At 43.6% G+C, this 19678-nt stretch overlaps 1 protein-coding gene across 4 annotated transcripts in view; it reads right to left on the reverse strand.

Annotated features, from left to right (window-relative positions):
• Window positions 1-19678, reverse strand: part of MYO1B (myosin IB) — a 141550-nt gene that overhangs the window by 17858 nt on the left and 104014 nt on the right. For 2 of the 4 annotated variants that reach the window (XM_035136296.3, XM_088654976.1), the window contains exons 15-24: window positions 18006-18068; window positions 14937-15137; window positions 13689-13915; window positions 10126-10326; window positions 8007-8100; window positions 6488-6637; window positions 5638-5706; window positions 4326-4412; window positions 3921-4007; window positions 619-705 (exon numbers count right to left, since the gene is read on the reverse strand). In XM_035136296.3, coding sequence (XP_034992187.3) covers window positions 619-705; window positions 3921-4007; window positions 4326-4412; window positions 5638-5706; window positions 6488-6637; window positions 8007-8100; window positions 10126-10326; window positions 13689-13915; window positions 14937-15137; window positions 18006-18068 — 1266 coding nt within the window. The remainder of the gene's footprint in view (window positions 1-618; window positions 706-3920; window positions 4008-4325; window positions 4413-5637; window positions 5707-6487; window positions 6638-8006; window positions 8101-10125; window positions 10327-13688; window positions 13916-14936; window positions 15138-18005; window positions 18069-19678) is intronic. The other 2 variants (XM_035136305.3, XM_035136313.3) reach the window with 2 other exon arrangements.

Raw genomic sequence — 19678 nt, forward strand, 5'->3', positions numbered from 1 at the left:
TGGCAGGAGGAGTTTTGCTACAGCCACTGAAATTGCAGTGGCCACATATCTTAGCCTCCTCTCTTTCCCCCATCCCCTGGAACGCATCTGCTCACACAAATAGTCCCTCCACATGAGTGCAATCCATTTGCCGAGAGGAAATACCTCGTCAGAAGGAAAATTGAGCATTCTCAATGTTTAGTAATTCTGGACAATCATGTACCAACAAAAGCAGAGAGCTATCGTCACACAACAGCAAAAGGTGGTTCAGAAAAGAATTGCTTGCAATGACTTGAATCGTCGCCAAAGCCAGCTGGTGTCAATAGCTGCAATGAAACCCCTATTAGTTAAAACTATTTATTATCCCTTTGAGAAGTCGCGCTGCTGGTAAGATTAACAATGTTTTTGAAAGAGCAGCATAGATTTGAAAACGCACACACACAAAGTTGCCTGGCATAATCTGCAAAATGCCATTTTGCTTGCTTGTTTCTAAGAGTCTATCTAGGGGAAAGAATAATTTCCTTAAAGATCATGCTTGCTAGAGCAATCTCACAGCACCAGAGGTTGATTATGCGTTAGTAGAGAGCACGCTTTTTATTGAGTTCATTATTGACATAAGGGAGTCGTTTAAGAGAGTACCTTTAGTCCAAGCCAGTAAGCCCAAATGACTGCAACAGCATGCTTACGCCTAGCCTCTTCCTTCAAGCGTTTCAACTCCCTTCGAGCCTAAAAGGTTTAGACAGTGAATCACAGAGGCAGCCTGATGCAGGTAAGCACAATGATCAGGAATAGAATTCTCCCACTGATAGAACAAGCCAATACAGGAAGATGGAAGAACAGTATGCAACTTATAGAACCCCAGCATGATAGGGTGAAGAGAGGGTGAAAGTGCAAGCAGACCCCTCGGCGCTGCTTCACCAAGGCAGGTAAGAGAAGTAAGAGTGGTGGAAGTTCCCTGGGTTCTGGCACTCTCGTATGGCATGTTAGGTCTTGCAAATGCTGTATAGATCTCAACTTTAAATGGGAAACTTTCTGCATAGTTGCAGCCCAAAGGGTTGTTATTCCAGATAAAACATTAGGACACGTCCCCTTAAAACACTAAGGTCTGGACACGAAGTACTTAAGGATCCCAGTTTAGGCCAGCCTTACACAATTGTGGGTGTCAATGCGCTTTCTTCCAAAATCTTGTAAAAGAGCTTCTTCTTTTTTGATGTCACACAGAGACATACATGAACATCACATCACATCAACATGACTTCGGTATGTGTAGAACACAGGGAATGGGTAACACATATAGGGATGTTAAAAGATCTACACATTCTGTATGGCCATGAGATTCTGTTATTGCTTTTTGGTATTTTAGGGTTAGTAGAGGACAGGCACCTACAGAGTTCAAATGGTTGTTTGAGTAAAGCTCTACACTAACAGCAGCCGTAGCTATGCACCTGCAGCATTGAGACACAGTTCATCTCACAGAATGTTTGTCTTGCAAATTTTGCAGTCGTAACAAAAGCATGCTCTGCTACTTAAGTCTGTATTCAAATAGAAGTTCACACAAGCGCAATCAAGTTCTTAGTAAATGGCATACGAATGTTGGGGGGAATTGCAGTGTCATTAGGATTCAGGCAATGATCAATTTACTCTAAGTGATATTTTTGTTTATGGTCAGCAATTGATGATTGTTTCATAACTGGGTTCAGTATGTGAACCCCTCATGCCTGAAGTGTTTTTGGGGAGATGTTGCGTGTATGTGTTTTGTTTTGTTTGACTTACATGATGGTGGTGGTGCCCTGTGCAATTTGATCACCAAATCAAATAAACATTTGAAATTCTACGGATCAAGAGGCTGGTCATACCAAGCACCCATTATTATTATTATTATTATTATTATTATTATTATTATTATTATTAAAACTTTTCCTCAAAGAAATCAGTCAAAGCTATCTTGCAGGAGAATTTCCAGTTGTTTCCTAAAGTTAATTTCCACTCCAAAGGGGCCAACAACCACATGACGTGATTCAATGCTAGTCTACTTTGACAGTATCCCAGCTATCACAGACTAGCTTGGTTTTCCAAATTAAACCTATAACCCTCGAGCTACTTTTTATGGTATATCACTAGTAAAGCCCCAAATAAACAGTTGAATCATTTCACCTAAGTGGAGTGTTTTACCATACAAAACAAAAATTAAAAAACAACAACAGCTGCAGCAAATAGTGATGTTCCATGTGGTGTTTACTTCCCTAAGGTACAGCCACATTTGGTAAGGCTCTCCAGTACGGTTAGCAGTTGTTTCAAAAGAACGTTCTCCAGGGAGGAGGTTTTGTTACATAACACACGTTTTCTTCTTTTCTCTGTGTCAATACTGTGTGGTCAGTTGATCACTGTAAACCAGGGGTGCCCAAACATTTTTCAAAGAGGGCCAGATTTGATGAAGTAAACATGCATGAGAGCCAACCCAAGCTGTTGAGCATTTTTTTAGGGTTCATGTTTTTTAGGATTGAAGTTGTTGAGCTTTTTCTACAATTCTACCCCTAAGTTGCTGAGCTTTTTTCACCCCCAGGTAGGACATATACTGCCGTTGGGGGGGGGGGAATTTAATCAACTGGCAGACCGGATTAGGGCCCCAAAACGGACTTCAGACATGCCAAAGTCATACTTTGGTATGACTATTCGTCTTGGGATTTTCCTGTGTCATTTTTTTTAGATATGACTGATGTGAACTATCATATCGGCAATACTCTTCCCAAAATCCTAAAGGGTTATAAATAATTTTAAGTATTCTCTAGATCTACACAGCGCTCAGATGCAGCTGGGGATCAGCACCAGTTTCAGAGGCCAACATGCTCACCTACACCTTTCACACTGCGCCCCTTGGGTACAATGGGTAGACAAGTCAAAAAAGCCCGGGACACAGTTTTTCATGGCCCTCTAGGGGCTCATTTACCAGAAGCAATGCATTTAGTGTTAATTGGCTGCTTGATCTCTCACATGCCCAGTCTACTGACTGCTTCTGTTCCCAGTTCCGAACCTTGGCTGCAAATGTCAACAAATTGCCAATTACACCAGCACTCCCTGAGCTGCCAATTTTAAATGAAACCTGCAGGGATCCCAATGCGGTGGCATGCAGCAAACCCTTAGTACGCTTGCCCCTTTGCGCAACTAAAGGTATGGTTTGATGGCCACTAGAAGATGGCTCAATAACGCCAAGTGATAAGGAGCGATGGACCACATTGAGGACGCTAAAGAACCCTTTGACATCTGTAGGCCTGACATTTGATATGTCCCATGTTTTTACTATAAAAAATGAGAAATTTAGATCATAGAATTCTGTTGGGATTAAAAAAAACAAAACCTAACACTTTTCACACAAATTGTGAAATATTAGGACATGGGTTAGAACAGGCATCCCCAAACTTCAGCCCTCCAGATGTTTTGGCCTACAACTTCCATGATCCCTAGCTAACAGGACCAGTGGTCGGGGAAGATGGGAAATATAGTCCAAAACATCTGGAGGGCCGAAGTTTGGGGATGCCTGGGTTAGAACCTATGTCACGGCTGTGAATTTAATTAATAGAACATTTTTCCCCCCTCAGCTCTTAGCGTGGGAACCTATAAAATTACTACTGCGTGTGCATGCTAATAAAAGGGCCTTTGCTTCGAGACGTGCAAGTTTAGTTAAATACATTTTGGAGCCCTTTTTTCAGTCTAGATGCTTTACGGCTTATTAACAAGCAATTAGTGCTAAACAGCTGGGCATGCTCGGACTTTTTTTTAGTTTATGGAATTGTTTTCAGGTTAATCGGGGCAAAGGTGTAAAGGGAAGGCTATCAGTAGTGGCATGCTCATGTTTAGTAAGCCAGCACAAATGATTAATTCTTGCTTTTAAAAAAAGGTGAGTGGGATAAGGGAAGGGGACACATGATGCTTGCGTGTAGTACCTTTAATCCAAGCCAGTAAGCCCAAATAACAGCAATAGCAAGCTTATTCCTAGCCTCCTCCTTCAGCCGCCTCAGCTCCCTTCGCACCTGCGGTGCATTTGAAAATGAATCGCAGGAAATTTTGAGAGAGAGAAAGGAAAGAAAAGAAGAGAGTTTGCTTCAGTTTTCCCAATGGACAGAAAGGAAGCCGTTTCACACAGAATAAATGAAAAGTGTGTGCTTGGATTTTTAGACTGGAACTTGTGTAAAAGCACAGCTTGGAGTGGGGTGAGGGAAGTGGAGAAAACTCAAGTGAAGGGAAGCAAGCAGCTGAAAACATTTCTGCCACTCTTTCCATCGAAAGGCAACCTTTGCACCCATGTAGCTGGCTCGGAAACAAACAGAAGTTGGCTTGTGTTTTCTTACCTGAGCTCCATGCCAATAAGCGGCAATAGTCGTAACAGCTTCCTGACAGCGTTTCTGATGCTTGAGTTCACGGAGCAGCTTTCGAGCCTGTGAAACAGCAATAGCCCGTGCCAAAGAAGAGTTAGCGCTTAAAATAGAGGTGTGCAAAGGATAACAGAGTGATTTGATGCCCACCTGCCCACTTCAAACTCCCAGACAAGGCAAACGTTTCATAATTATTCCATCCTACGTTTCCGAGCACAATTCAAAGTGTTGGTGCTGACCTTTAAAGCCCTAAACGGCCTCAGTCCTGAATACCTGAAGGAGCGTCTCCACCCCCATCGTTCTGCCCGGACACTGAGGTCCAGCTCCGAGGGCCTTCTGGCGGTTCCCTCACTGCAAGAAGTAAAGCTGCAGGGAACCAGGCAGAGGGCCTTCTCGGTAGTGGCGCCCACCCTGTGGAACGCCCTCCCATCAGATGTCAAGGAAATAAACAACTATTTGACAGGCAGCCCTGTTTAGGGAAGTTTTTAGTGTTTGATGTTTCATCACATTTTTAATATTCTGTTGGGAGCTGCACAGAGTGGCTGAGGAAACCTAACCAGATGGGTGGGGTATAAATATTATTATTATTATTACCGTATTATTATTATTATTATTATTATTATTATTATTATTATTATTATTATTATTATGCCTTTCTGGTGTAATCTAGTGTGCTGCCCAGTGCCTTTCACAATGTAGGCCTCAGGATGCTAAAGCAGGCAGCGTTGCAAAGCTACTGAGGAAAGGGGTAACAGCATTGGTCTTCCAATCAGTTATTGATACAGTACATGAGTAGGAGTGGGACCTAAGCCAGATTTCCCAGGCCCATCTAATTCTACCGGTGGCTTGGGATTTTAAGCCACAACTACTCAAGTTTTCAAAATATATCAGCAAATGCACATAACACAGATTCTAGAGAGAGCTTAAGTTAAACAAAATGAAATCAGGGGGCAGGGAATAGCATATCATTTTAAGAATAATCCAAACAGCATTCTGGTAAACCACATTTTTCTTGACTGGATTTTTATTTTCGATTATTTCCGCACATTCTAAGCAGTCCTAAGTTGTTTTTAAAGAACATTATGATTGGGCCTACATCTCGCATGTCCAACTTGGCTTTCTGAACCCCAGTCGCTGCTTCTACACCGCAAAGCAGTAAATCCATTAATTACATCCTTTTTAAAAACAACAAGGTTTTCCAATGGCAGGGTGTGATTCGCTACAAGTACCCCCTTTTCTCTACCACGGAGAGGCAGCAGTCAAGTCTTCTGAATTGATTTTTTCTCACCTTCCATCCTCTGATATAAGACTGCACCACGATGGCAGAACTCTTGATCTTCTGGTACTTCTTTTGTTGCTGCATTGAAAATTTAAACAAGAATGAGTCGGAGTTTTACATAACTGAAATACTCAGCTTGTCACACACACTTTGTACTGGTTCTGTTAGGGACACATGCTATGTAGGGACTGCCCCTGGTGAGTGGTACAGCCTGTTTGCTAGAAGCACGCTGCACTTCTAGGCATTGTGTCTAAATAACTAAACCATGGTCAATAATTGGCCATCTGAAACCGTGGTTTGAAGCAGGTTTGCAACCCATGTCTGTATTGACAATGGTTAAGTGTTACGTTGGCAATGAGCAAAACATGGTTAAAGACAGGTTCTGATCACAAGGTGTCTCCTTATACATGTCACCTGGAGGCATATTTTAGCCAAGCAAAGAAAAAAACACCACATGGTTTCACTGGGCATTTGGAACCTGAATCAGGATTAAGGCAGCAAACCATATTATGTCTGCTTTGGGTCCAAGAGCTCTACTGCTGTTTCTATGGCTTATCAAACTGAATTAAAAGTGCACATTGAGACCAACCAAGGGTACTCTAACACACATACCTCAACTAATTGCTTTAAGATTACAAAGCCGAGGCAAGACTTACCAGCGTCCAAACCTGAGCATCTTCCAAGAATACTCATTACAAAAGCAGAGCACAGTTCTGAGTTTACAGCCATTTTAAAAAATTCACTGGGTACTTTTGTTTAACCACAGAGGTCACTTTTTTTTTTGCTAAGTATTGCTAACTGCACTGAACTCTTGAGAAGGGACAGGATTAAAAAAGCCCCAGATATAATCTTTTCTTACTGCGTATCTCCTGTACCAAGCAGCAATCACAATCTGACTCCTTTTCATGAGAAGAAAATGTGTGCGACACTTCCAGCCCCTGTAGATCTTCTGGATCAGGGTGGCCAAATCCTCAAGGCGCTGTTTTCTCAGATCTTCTAATTTGAAGAGCTATGCAGGGTTTTTTTTTGGGGGGGGGGTTGGGGGGGAGGGAGACATGAGAAGGAAGAGTAAAATGTTTGACATCTACGTTATTTTAGCTTTTGCCCCCTATGTTTAAAAACAATAATCCTCATGAGGAAAACTAGTTCTGCAGGGAGAAAGCTTGAACCCCTCACTGGTGTACTAGCATTTTGCCTGCAGGGAGTTTTACATGGGACTGCATTCAGAATTGACATTCCCCAGCTGCAATTCAAACTAGGAACAATCCATTCCTATACTTTAAAAAAAACACGAATACTTTATTGAAAGAATTTCAATTATAAAGAAATAAAGTGATAAAGAGGGGGAAAGTTGGGTTTAAAAAAGAGCAGTTGATATGTATAAGAAATATATACACAGTGGTACCTCACAAGACTAAATTAATTCGTTCAGTCATTTCGTATTGCGAAAATTTCGTCTTGCGAAGCGCGGTTTCCCATAGGAATGCACTGAAATTTAATTAATGCGTTCCTATGGGCGAAAAAAAGTGCAAAAAAAGGCGCCGACTCACCCGCCACGGCCGGAGGTTTTTTAAGGCTCTGGGGAGGGGGAAGCAGGAGGAGGGCCAGGGAGAGGCTCCCTCCCTCCTTCCCCAGCAGCCGTTCGTGCGCCCAACCAGACGGCCACTCTCCCGTTCGTGCGCCTGCCCTGCTTCATCTTGCGAAGCACAGCCATAGGAAACTTCATCTTGCAAGTCTCAAAAAAACTCGCAAAAAGCTTTCGTCTTGCGAGTTTTTCTTTGTGCGAGGCGTTTGTCTAGCGATGTATCACTGTACATACAAAAATGCAATGTAGTGTACTCCCATAGATTCTTATATAAACCGATACAGTGTTATTATCCTAATACATATGCAGATGTTAATAGCCTACTACATTCCAAATGTTGTCACATTTATCCAAACAAAGTCTACGTCTGTGAGCAGTCCGTTCACAAACTGCAAGTGTTGTTATATTGTCCATTCCTGTTCTGTCATTTAGCCGGGACTAAGAGCTGTTGTGATATGTCAAAATGCAGCTAGGGAGAGAAGGTGGAATGCAAGAAATGAACTTTAACAAGCTGCTTTTTTTTGTCTGCAACTGAGGCCCACACAAAACCAACGTTTTGAGGAATGCGTGATACAATTGTTAGATGGCATGTGACGGTGACAAGAAAAAAATAATAATGCTGGATTAAATTTATTTCTCTCTTCTTTCCAAAACCTAAGCTTTAGCCCTCCATCACTTAACAACCTGAATTTCACCTTAAAACTCTGTTATCTTGTAAAGAAAGAGGAGGAGGAAAGAGAGAAATGTACTGAAGCTGCCTTTGCTGTAATGGAGGAAAAATTGGTTCACATACTGTTCTTGGGTTGCGGATAAATATTTTTGATCTGCCCAAGGAGTATTCTTCTTCAGGGACTTCCAGCTCATTGAACAATACCTCTACACCAGCTCTACAACAGAAAACAAATGGAAGTGATTTACCCCCCTCTCTCAAAAGCAGCTCCTCTTACACAGGCTGAGCTTACAATAAGCATATTATTAAAGGGGAAACTCTGCTATGGCAAAGGCATTTTTAAAAAAGACCAATAATTGTTATCTATTCTGTTTGCAAACACTTGTGCTTCAGATGTGAAAATGGTATACAAAATAACAAACGACTGCTCTGATAAAGTCATTAAGGATTAGAAAATTCCAGCCTGATTGTGAAATTGACAAAGCAATGTTTTAACTAGGTACAGTGGTAGCTTGGTACTCAAACGCCGAAAACCCGGAAGTAAATGTTCTAGTTTTCAAACATTTTCCGGAAGCTGAACGTCCGATGCAGTTGTCTGCTATTGTTTCCAGGGCGCCTGCACCAATCAGAAGCCACGCCCTGGTTTTTGAACATTTTGGAAGTCAAACGGACTTCTGGAACGGATTAAGTTTAGGGCTTTTGTTTTTGCTATTTATTTTGCATTTTTGTTTTTGAGGCTTTTTTGGTTAATTTGTTTTTGTGACTGTGTGGAACCCAGTTCAGCTATTGATCGATTGTGAGACTACGGAAATGGATAAAAGCCCCCCATCGAAACAATGACTATCATCAGTGCAGGTTGGAAAATTAGAATAATTTTAATTTTTATCATCAACAATATTATCTTATTTATTTCATAGTACAGTACATTGATTATTGCTTTTATTTTATGGATCAATGGTCTCATTAGAGAGTAAAATTCATGTTAAATTGCTGTTTTAGGGGTTGTTTTTTAAAGTCTGGAATGGATTAATCTGTTTTGAATTACTTTCCAAGGGAAAGCACGCCTTGGTTTTGGAACGCTTTGGTTTTGGAACTGACTTCTGGAACGGATTAAGTTTGAGGACCAAGGTACCTCTTTGTGAATTTACAGTGGAAATGTCCTGAACTCCACGTCTCAAACTTATATAAAGATCAAACTTAAGCTATCCAAACAGATTTCACAGTTCTTGGCAGTTTAAATGTAACAAAATAGGTATTTTATTTATCAAAACCACAGATTGATGCAAAATGGAGTAGAATTGTGGGGGGAAACATGTGAAAGATACAAAAACCAGAAACTGAAAGGTTAGTCCAGGTCTAATTTTAATTAGGGTTGCCACATGACAAAATAAATCTGCAATTTAAAATGTGAAAGGTTTGCAGAGGAGGTGAGAGGAGCTTTGATAGAAACGACAATACGATAGTTCTTCAATCAATGGTTGTCCAATCCTTGTATGCCTTTTACTGAATATGATTCCCTAGCATAACATGATCTGATTGGGATCGCATCTCCACAGGATGGCTTTGTAACTGGCTCTGCGCCATACAGATGACGTGCAAGATAATCTCAAGAATCAGGTGCAGAGGCCACAATTTTGCATACCTTCAACTCATGTGAAGAACCTTTGTAGCAACATGCAAAATTATGGCACCATGTTCTGCTCCCTGAGAGCGTTTTGAAATCCAGGAAGGGCAAAGAGCAGGGAAGTTAATAGGGTGTGGCTTAAGAGGTTGGGTTTTTTTGCTAGAAAGAGCATGCAGTCCCATAGGCATGTTAAACAATCAGGGATGGGCCAAATAAGCACCAATAAAAAGGTAAAAGACCCCTGTCAGTTAAGTCCAGTCACGAACAACTCTGGGGTTGCGGCGCTCATCTCGCTTTACTGGCCGAGAGAGCCGATGTTTGTCCACAGACAGTTTTTCCAGGTCATGTGGCCAGCATGACTAAGCCACTTCTGGCAAAACCAGAGCAGCACATGGAAACGCCGTTTACCTTCCCGCTTGGAGCGGTGCCTATTTATCTACTGGCACTTTGACTTGCTTTCGAATTGCTAGGTTGACAGAGGCTGGGACTGAACAACGGGAGCTCACCCTGTCGCGGGGATTCGAACCGCCGACCTTCCGACCGGCAAGCCCAAGGCTCAGTGGTTTAGACCACAGCGCCACACCAATACACCTGCACCATTTAGTTAACAACTCTTACCTGGCAGGACCTCTCCAGTGTGGCCATGTCTGTTTACAAAGCATTTTGTATCTTTCTAGACAAGGCTCGTAAGGTTGCCTGAACGCATATCCTGCCCTTCTGACACGAACGTTTTCCAGCAGACCCAAATACCGGACCTGGTGACAAACTAGAGCCTCGTTGAAGATATACGCTGCTTTTTTGTCATTGGGCTTAATGCATCTGCATGAAAAACAACATTCATTAAGATGTTGCACAATCATTTCTGCTACACAAGCACAACTATTTCTTTTCCACTCGGTTTATTTAACATGCAATTGACTGCGATCATTTGCACGTCTCAGACAGAAACAACAATAAATGACTAAAACAGGTAACATAATCTTCTTTCCCATTATGGATTAAATATAGAAGGCAATCATGGTTATCATATTTATCAGACAATGGATCTTAAGACATTATAAACATTAACTTATGATAATTCCACAGACACCTGGCTCATTATTTTTTCCAAATAGCTGCATATCGAATTGCAAGTGCCCCTATTTACTAATTAAATTTGTATCCTTTCCTTCCTGCCAAACAAGCCCTGGGGCTCAGAGCCTTGTACTGTCACAGTCTTACTAGAATGCAAAATAGAACTACTTCATTCTACGCCCCGAAAAGGCATCCTGCTTTGCTTGTCACTTGATGACATGGATTTGATGTGTAAGCTTCTCTGTGTAACATTCACTGCACCAGAGATGTAAAATAAGGAGTCCTTTTGCTCTTCCACAGTATCACCAGTCTATTAATTAGATTATAAATTTAATCATGTCTATAAGGAAAAGTGATTTTTAACCTTCCTGGTTTATAATTCTGTTCAAGCGTATAAATGCCTCCCTCATAGTGAAAACAGCATTGATTTGGGAGTTTTAACAATTGTTTGCCCCGTAGTAGTGTTGATCTCCTTGAGTACTTCATCCCAAAGTCTTGCTAAGTATGGGCACTTCCACCACAGGTGAACACATGTACCCCACTGACCCATAACCCCTCCAGCAGTCTGGGGACATCATACCCAGCAGTTGTATGAATCTCATTGTGCTTTAATACAATCTGTGGGTTTTTATCTCTCTGACATATGGGGAACCAGTCCCAGCACCTTCATTTTCCAGAAGCTATCCCATTGATTAGGCAGAGTTTCTACATCTCTATCTCCCACTCAAATCATCCTGAGGCCTTCCACCTTTGCTCTTCCTTCTGCTACTGCAGAATATATATCTGAAATCAGGTCACTCCGTTCATCCGCTGAACCCAAAACCAATGCCACAAACTGTAAGCGAGACCTTTAGTAAATTGCTCCCAAATCTTCCTGTTGGAAATAAAGTAACAGCCAGTTGAGTTCAACACTGGCTAATCGATCTCTCGTCTGTAAATGGATAGGTGATACAGAAGTCCTTAAGCCAAAGCTGCCAAGTCTCCCGTATTCCCTGGGAAACCCCCGTTTCCCAGCCGTTTCCCGTTGGCAGCCCGGATTTTAAACCCCCCGCCTCGGTAAATCCCCCGGATTCTTACCGACCCGGGGAGGCTCCTTCTGCACATGTCTGGAGTCTCTGGACATGCGCAGAAGCAATTTTTGGCGCTGCGGCCATTTTGGAAATGGGCAGGGCATGAGTAGAAGCAACTTCCAGTGCTGCTCTGCCCAGTTCCAAAATGGCCGCAGCGCGACTTCTGGTGCCGCGCCGCTGCCGATCCCAGATTTTTCAATCTGGGAGTTGGCACCTATGCCTTAAGCTGGTACAGTCTCTCTCCTTTTCAGTCCCTGAAACTGTGTCTCTCTGTCTGCACTGTAGGAGGGTGGATGGTTTAATATATCAGTACCGGGGCACCTACTTTGGATTGCCACACTTTCTAGACTGCAGAACATACACCATGCGAACACATTACAAAGCTTTGCAATTGTATGGGGGTTTATTGGAAGGGGAAGGTTGTGCCTGCAGAGCGACTGTCTCTGATCTGACCATCCCATGTCCAACACGACCTTTCCTTTATCACCCAGTATAAAATAAATTAAGTGACATTACTGACAAGCTTTGTTTATATATATATATATATATATATATATATATATATATATATATATATATATATATATGTTAATGTGGAATTCCTCGTGCCATATGGATTGTCCTTCTGCATAGTAAATCACAACCCAGCCTGGCCCTTTCATTCTCAGAAAATAAATTTATTAATGGAAGCTTGCCATTTTCAAAGAAACTTTCTCGGAATTAAAAATGAGAAACACCTGAAACATAAATAACAGCTTCGGGAGGTTTGACATTTTTATTGCTATTCTGCCTAAAAGGGACAACTTTCAGCTTATCCAGCTTTTTGTTCCTTTCCTAATTCTTCTGAGCACCGGGCATAAGTTTAAGGCACACGGTTTACTTAGATCTTTTGGAATCTGAACTCCCAGATCTCAAGAGTGATTTAATGCAAGGTGGGATCCCTATAGCGCACTTGGCCTGCACTCTGGGAGCCATATTTACACTACTGACTTCTCATAATGAACTTTTAACCTTGCAACCACCCCATACCATGCCAACTCTTTAATTATATCTGGTGAGACATCTATTGGGTCTTACAGTATTATCACAATGTCATCCGCAAATGAACTTAGATGTTCTCTGCCTTCTATGGTGTACCATGTAACCCCATCATTCCCCTGCAATGTAAACGTTGAAGGGCTCGGAAGATAAAACAAATAGGGTAGTCCAGAGACACTCCTATTTAATATGTGAACAAAGTTCAAAGCAAACCCGCCCGCCGCCCAATCATTGGTTTTCACTACTGCCCATTAAGTACTAAAGACGTTTTCAGGGCCGGCCCTACGTGCAGGGTGGGTGGCGCAGGGCACCACGGCGCCGGCCCGCCAGGAGGGCATCGCGAGCCGCGCCCACCCACTGGCCAGCCGGTCCGCCCGCGCAGCTGCGCCCACGGCAACCGCGCTGTGTCTGCCCGCCCGCCCACCGCGCTGGGAAATGGGGCGGGAGGGCACCGGAGGGATCCGGCGCACCACGGCGCCAGGGACGCTTAAGACGGCCCTGTACGTTTTGTTATACAGTGGTACCCCGGTTTAAGTACTCAGTTTGTTCCAGGGAGCCATTCGCTCCCCAAAAAGTACTTAAGCTGAGTGCCATTTCCGCGCATGTGCGAACCGCGCAGGTCGCTTCTGCGCATGCCGTGGAACCCGGAAGTAAACACTTCTGGGTCCGCAGAGTACTTAAACCGAAAGTATTCAAACCGGAGTGTTCTCAAACCAAGGTTTGACTGTAGCACACATAACTCCACCCCCAAATAAAGTAATTTCAAAAAGTTTTAGAAAGACAAAAAGCCCATTCCAGTTGGCATAGCTGCCAAGTTATCCCTTTTTTAAAGGGATTTTCCCTTATGCTGAATAGGCTTCCTCGCGAGAAAAGGGAAAACTTGGCAGCTATGCCAGTTGGTCAAATGCTTCATGCGGCTCCAGCATTTTCAGTAGCAATGAGTTATTGTTTTATTAGGCTGCATTACAAGGCCAGGGAACTGGATTCCTTGAAGGTTACCTGATGTAGTTGGGATTTTTTGTCTGCAAGTTCTTCATCAAGGTTGCCACGGAAGCCTTGAACTGCGAACCTGCTGTTGGGGGCCTCTTGAGGTTAATCTTGGCCGGGTTTCCTTCGGGGAAGAGTGCTTTAATGAGGGAGTGGTTGGCCCTCCACATGGCCTGGGACAGGTCACGGTAAAGCAGGTCGTTGTTCTTGTCAACAAATCCTTCTACCTGATACATCACCTGACAATGCGAACCAAGAGATCATGAACAAGAGATCATCAATCCAGGGGAGGAAAAACAAAAAACAAATGTCAAGAACAAATGGCTAATGCCTCCAAAATACTATTGCTGCATGTCAGAGGCGCTAGGTTCCGTCCAACTTTGAGGGTGCTGAGTGCACAGATGTGGTGTCAGGAGGCTGCAAGGCCTGCCACAGCCATGAGTAGGCCCCGAGAGGCCCGCCACAATCGCAGGAAGGACCGACAGGGCCTGCCGTAGCGAGTAGGCCCAGTGAGGCTCGTCGCAGGCTGCGAAATATTGATGGGGTCCGGCTCCCTCCTTGAATATTTCAGGGAGGAGGCTGCTCGGCCCATCAGCCTTCCTAGATGGTTCCCCTGCTGCATGTTAAGTAAACTATATTAACCATAGCTGCCAAGTCTCCCGTATTCCCTGGGAAACCCCCGTTTTTCCAGCTGTCCCCAGCCGAAAAAACGAATTTTTTTGTTTTTCCCCGGTTTATTCTGGTGCGGCGGCCATTTTGGAACTGGGCGGAGCATGCTCAAAAGCAACTTTTGATGCTGCTTTGCCCAGTTCCAAAATGGCTGCAGCGCGACTTCTGGTGTGGTGGCCATTTTGGAACAGGGCAGAGCAGCATCAAAAGACACTTCTGAGCATGCTCCGCCCAGTTCCAAAATGGCGGCAGCGCTACTTCCGGTCCAGTCCCTTATTTCTCAGGCCGGAACTTGGCAGGTATGATATTAACCCAGAGCACAAATTTCCTTTGCCTTAAGCCCCTTCCTGATCCCAGTTGTGTGCACCATAAACAAAAGAGAGAAGCTACTTTAAACTGTGTTCTGGCTTATCTCTTCACGACTGGGGTGGCTGCGGTGGAAACATAAAGGAAAGCTGTTATCTGCAGTAGTTTGTGCACCTCTCTTTTTGGCTAAATACCTCGCCTTGGGGCATCTAAGGCAAGCATGCTTTCAAGCTGCCCAAAGCTGGAATGTTAGCTTTGTGTATAAAACCAAGCAACGTGAATTACCTTGCCAGCATAATGCTGGATTCTGAAGCAACAGTGGGGTAGGGAAGTATCGTTCAAGAAGCGCGAACATTTGCTCATCCTGCTCTCGAAGTGCTGGTGAGTGGCGCAGACCTGGTTCAACTTCTCTAAGAATGTGTCGTCCGTAACAGCTCCTGGCCGCAAGCATTCCTCATCCAGCATGGCTAGAATTCCATTCTGATTCTGTTGGGCGACAATAATAAGGTTCATTCCAGGTGATATGGCCATAAATATTCCATGTATCCCTTAAGGTCCACAGTAAATTAATGCCAAACTAAAGCAGGTAATTAGCAAGTCAAACTTCGAGTCAGAATGCAGAGTTGAAAGCCTGCCTGTACGTCTGCCATACACACAGTCCTTACCATATTATAAGGCATTTATTCATATTAGATTAACTCAGAATGCTGAGCACAACTAAAACTTCTAACTAGGATTTACCTGAACATGTCCAAATTTTATTTATTTATTTATTTAACAGCATTTACATACAGCAATTTCCAGAAAAGAAAAGGGCTACATATTTCTCCAAGTTTACCAGGGTGTTGTTTTATAACATTGTAGAGTTGGAAGGGACCCCGAGGGTCATCTAGCCCAACCCCCTGCAATGCAGGAATCTTTCACCCAACATAGGGCTCGAACCTGTTCTTTACTTCCTAGGTACTTCCCCATTCTTCAAGTCTATCAGGTTTCCAGACACTGAGACCCAAGAGGTGTCACAAAATTCAGGAGGGAATTTGCGCCCTTTTGCTTGGAGGAAACCCCTTCTAATGCCCTATTCCCCTGAGATCAGAGAGAAGTAAAAAAGGCTCCCTCAATGTGGTGCTTGGCAACAGCATCACTGAGCAGATGAATCTCTTCCTCCTCTTGCTGATGAGGTGGGGAATAGGATAGTGTCTCTTAGCCGCAAACTTATAGGAGTGCATCATTCACTGGGAGCACACCTATTCTTTTCCACTTTAAAATCCATGCCATTTATTTCAACTGTTCCTTCTCAGCTCCTTGCGATTTGAACTTCCGAGATAAAGCTCAGCTCTGATCCAAAGCGAGACAGTTGAAGGAGGACGCTGGTGTCTCTGTCTCGTCTGCTCTGTCTGGTGATGCTGGCTAAAGAACTGCTCCAGATTTCACCGTTGTCAAGGAACTAAGGAGACTTTAAAGTGTGGGCAGACAACAGGAGCTGCTGTCTGCAAGTACATGCTGTATTTGAAACATACGCTGAAAGACGCAAAGCGTTCCGTTTAGCATTCAAAAGAGAAATGTTATTTATTGGGAAGGGAAACCTTTTTTAAAAAGCTTGCCACCTAATCCTCAAGAATAATGTTACTTACATCTACTACAGTGGTGCCTCGCTAGACGAAATTAATTCGTTCCACGGGTCTTTTCTTATAGCAAAAAATTCGTCTAGCGAATCCCAAAGGAATGCACTGAATTTTTTTTATTTTTTTTTGCCCATAGGAACGCATTAATTGAATTTCAATGCATTCCTATGGGAAACCGCGATTCGCTAGACAAATTTTTTCATAAAACGCATTCGTCTAGCGAGGCAACCTCCGCTCGAAAAATCCTTTCGTTAAGCGGAAATTTCGTTAAGCAGGGCATTCGTTAAGCGAGGCACCACTGTATTGTGTTGGGAGCCGTCCAGAGTGGCTGGGGCACTGAAGTATACCTGAAGGAGCGTCTCCACCCCCATCGTTCTGCCCGGACACTGAGGTCCAGCTCCGAGGGCCTTCTGGTGGTTCCCTCACTACGAGAAGCCAAGTTACAGGGAACCAGGCAGAGGGCCTTCTCGGTAGTGGCACCCACCCTGTGGAATGCCCTCCCACTAGAGGTCAAAGAGAACAACAATTACCAGACCTTTAGAAGGCATCTCAAGGCAGCCCTGTTTAGGGAAGCTTTTAATGTTTGATGGATTTCTGTATTTTAGTGTTTTGTTGGAAGCCGCCCAGAGTGGCTGGGGGAACCCGGCCAGATGGGCGGGAGTATAAATAATAAATTATTGTTATTATATTATCAGGTGGGCGGAATACAAATAATAAGATTATTATTATTATTGCTGCTGCAATACACAGGGCAGTTTATGTCGAGGCATTGACACTGGACGATGTCTCCACCAGCCTGCTCCCCTTAATCGCCATCTGCAGCAGCCATTCCATCAGGGTAGGAGAGAGGAAGACAGGAGGGACTGCAAGGCCTCTGCTGAAAAACTAGCAACTTTTGGCTCCTCCACTCCTTGAAGTCTTTCCATTCCGGCTGGTCATTCGACAAACTCTGCAACTAAGAAACGGTTGCTGCACATTCTTTTTTCCTCCTCTTCCCCCAATCCCTTTTCCTTTTGTGCTGTGCCTTTTAGATTATAAACTTGAGGGAAGGGAATGTCTTCTCACTGACACTTGTAAGGCGCTCTGAGAGCAGGCTTTTTTGTTTGTTTGTTTATAACGGGCGGGAGAAAAATGCTTTTTTAAAAATGAGTATTTTGCTCAATTCCACCCTTCAGAATGCTTTACTTCAAGCTTCTCCAGGCTAGTGCCCTCCAGATCTTGCACCCATCACCCCTGACTGTCGGGAATGCTAGCAGAGGCTTGTGGCACTGCAGTCGAAAAATCTCATCTGGAAGACACCAGGTTGGGAAAAGGTGGGGAAACGACACTATATACAGGGATAATTCCTTACACCTTAAAGCACTATGCCACAATACATTCTTCGGAACTGAATAAACCATTATCATTATTATTTAAATTTTTACAGCACCCTTCATCTGAGGATCACAGGGAGGTTCACAATATAAAAACACAAAAAAATGCATACCATAATAACACAGAAAAACAATACCTCACCCCCAGTTTTAAAGGCCATTCATGTTTTAGTTAGCCAAAGGCCTGGGAGAAGAGGAATGTTTTTGCCTGGCGCCTAAAGATACGTAATGAAGATGGCAGGCATCCCTCCCTGGGGAGAGCATTCCACAGTCAGGGAGCCACCGCAGAAAAGGCCTGTTCTTGTATGGCAGTCATCAAATCAAAAGAATGAGAACATTTTTCTATAGTTATGACTTACATTTTCTATTAGGTCGCAAATTATAGCATTGTTGAAGTATTCAATGTGCGTCCACTCAATACCCTATAGAAATAAAACACAGAAATTGAAGAAGAAAACCATGGTAGGAAGGCACTTTGAAGGCGCTCTGCTAAAATTTCACCCATTCCAACTAGAGCGTATTTTAGTAAGCTAGGGGCTCGCCTTCTTTTATTCCTGGCACAATACCCCAGTTCCTCTGGGCCCTAATAAGGTCACTAAAGACAAACGAAACCTTAAGGGTATATGTGTTTTAATCACTTTTCACCTCCCAAGCCTTAAATTGGCTTGACACCCACTTTTAAATTTCAAGAAATTAAGGGCTAGTGGGAAGCCCCTCGAGGCAGGCACCCTGAGCCAGGATCGCACAGAGATGATAGCGGCCACCAATATATGAATCTCCTTTGGCGAAAGTGAGCTGAACTATTATGATATGGAGCAGGGGTCCTGCAGTTTAAAGGAAATGAAGGGCTGTATCCCCCCTCTCCTCATCACAGCAATTTGTGATCGTTGGGACTTCAGCATTATGTCAAAGCTGCAGAAGCTGCTAACGTTGCTGGAGCAAGATGAGCGTCCTTGAACGGCGGCCAGGTTTCCTTTCCATTCCATTCCTCAATCTGTGTCAATTTCCCATGCACTTAACTGAAACAGAGCCAAAGCCCTTTTAGTGCAAAGCTTTGGGTCAATAATGTTTTTGTGCATCTTGGGAGTGTTTCTAAGGAAATTGACAATTTCATCTCAAGAACTGCTGGTGTGGGTCCCCCCCCCCCTGCCTTCAACCTTCATCTTGAGACAGAGATGACAAGCTGAAATAACACGGTCAGCATAGGCTATGCAGCCCACTTTGGTGGTGGTTAACCTTTTTTGCAAGCACCGTATTTTTCGCTCCATAGGCCGCACCTGACCATAGGACGCACCCAGTTTTTAGAGGAGGAAAACAAGAAAAAAAAGCTTTCTTGAATTGTCCTAGGCATAGCAGCCAACACCTAGAGGCTTAGGTGCCTTTGCCCCCCCCCAAATTAAAGATTTGAGGAAGCTTCTTTTGCAAAGGGGGAAAGCTCCATTTTTTAAGGATCAGCTCAAAGTTGTGCGGCTTTTTTTTGCAAATGGGAAAATCCCCATTTGGGGGGGGGGGGGGTCCAGCTCAGAGTTGTGCATCTTTCAAAGGGGGAAAGCTCCATTTTTTAGGATCAGCTCAAAGTTGCTGAGTTTCCTTGCAAAGGGAAAAAATCCTGTTTTTATGGGGTTCAACTCACAGTTCTGCAACTTCTCTAGGAAAGGGACCCATTTCTACAGTTTCCAGACAGATAATCTAATCAGCCAGTCACATGTCTCCCTCTGCAGACAACAGCTAGCTCTCTTATCTCCCTCCCCGATCTCTTGCAATCAGCTGCTGAGAGGGTTCCTTTCTCTTTCCCTCTTGTTAGCCTTTAGCTCTTTCTTTAAAAAAGCACGATCTGCCTTTCGCCCCTGGGCAATTCGGCTCCAGGGACCATGCATCTGCTCCATAAGACGCACAGAATTTCCTCTTACTTTTCAGGAGGAAAAAAGTGCGTCTTATGGAATGAAAAATACGGTACATCACAAACCAAATCCTAAGTGATGTATAGTGCCACCCAGTATAAACGCAGCTTTGCCCCCCCCCACAAAAATAT

The sequence above is a fragment of the Zootoca vivipara genome, chromosome 1 (assembly GCF_965207765.1).
Source record: "Zootoca vivipara chromosome 1, rZooViv2.hap1.1, whole genome shotgun sequence".
NCBI classification, from domain to species: domain Eukaryota; kingdom Metazoa; phylum Chordata; class Lepidosauria; order Squamata; family Lacertidae; genus Zootoca; species Zootoca vivipara.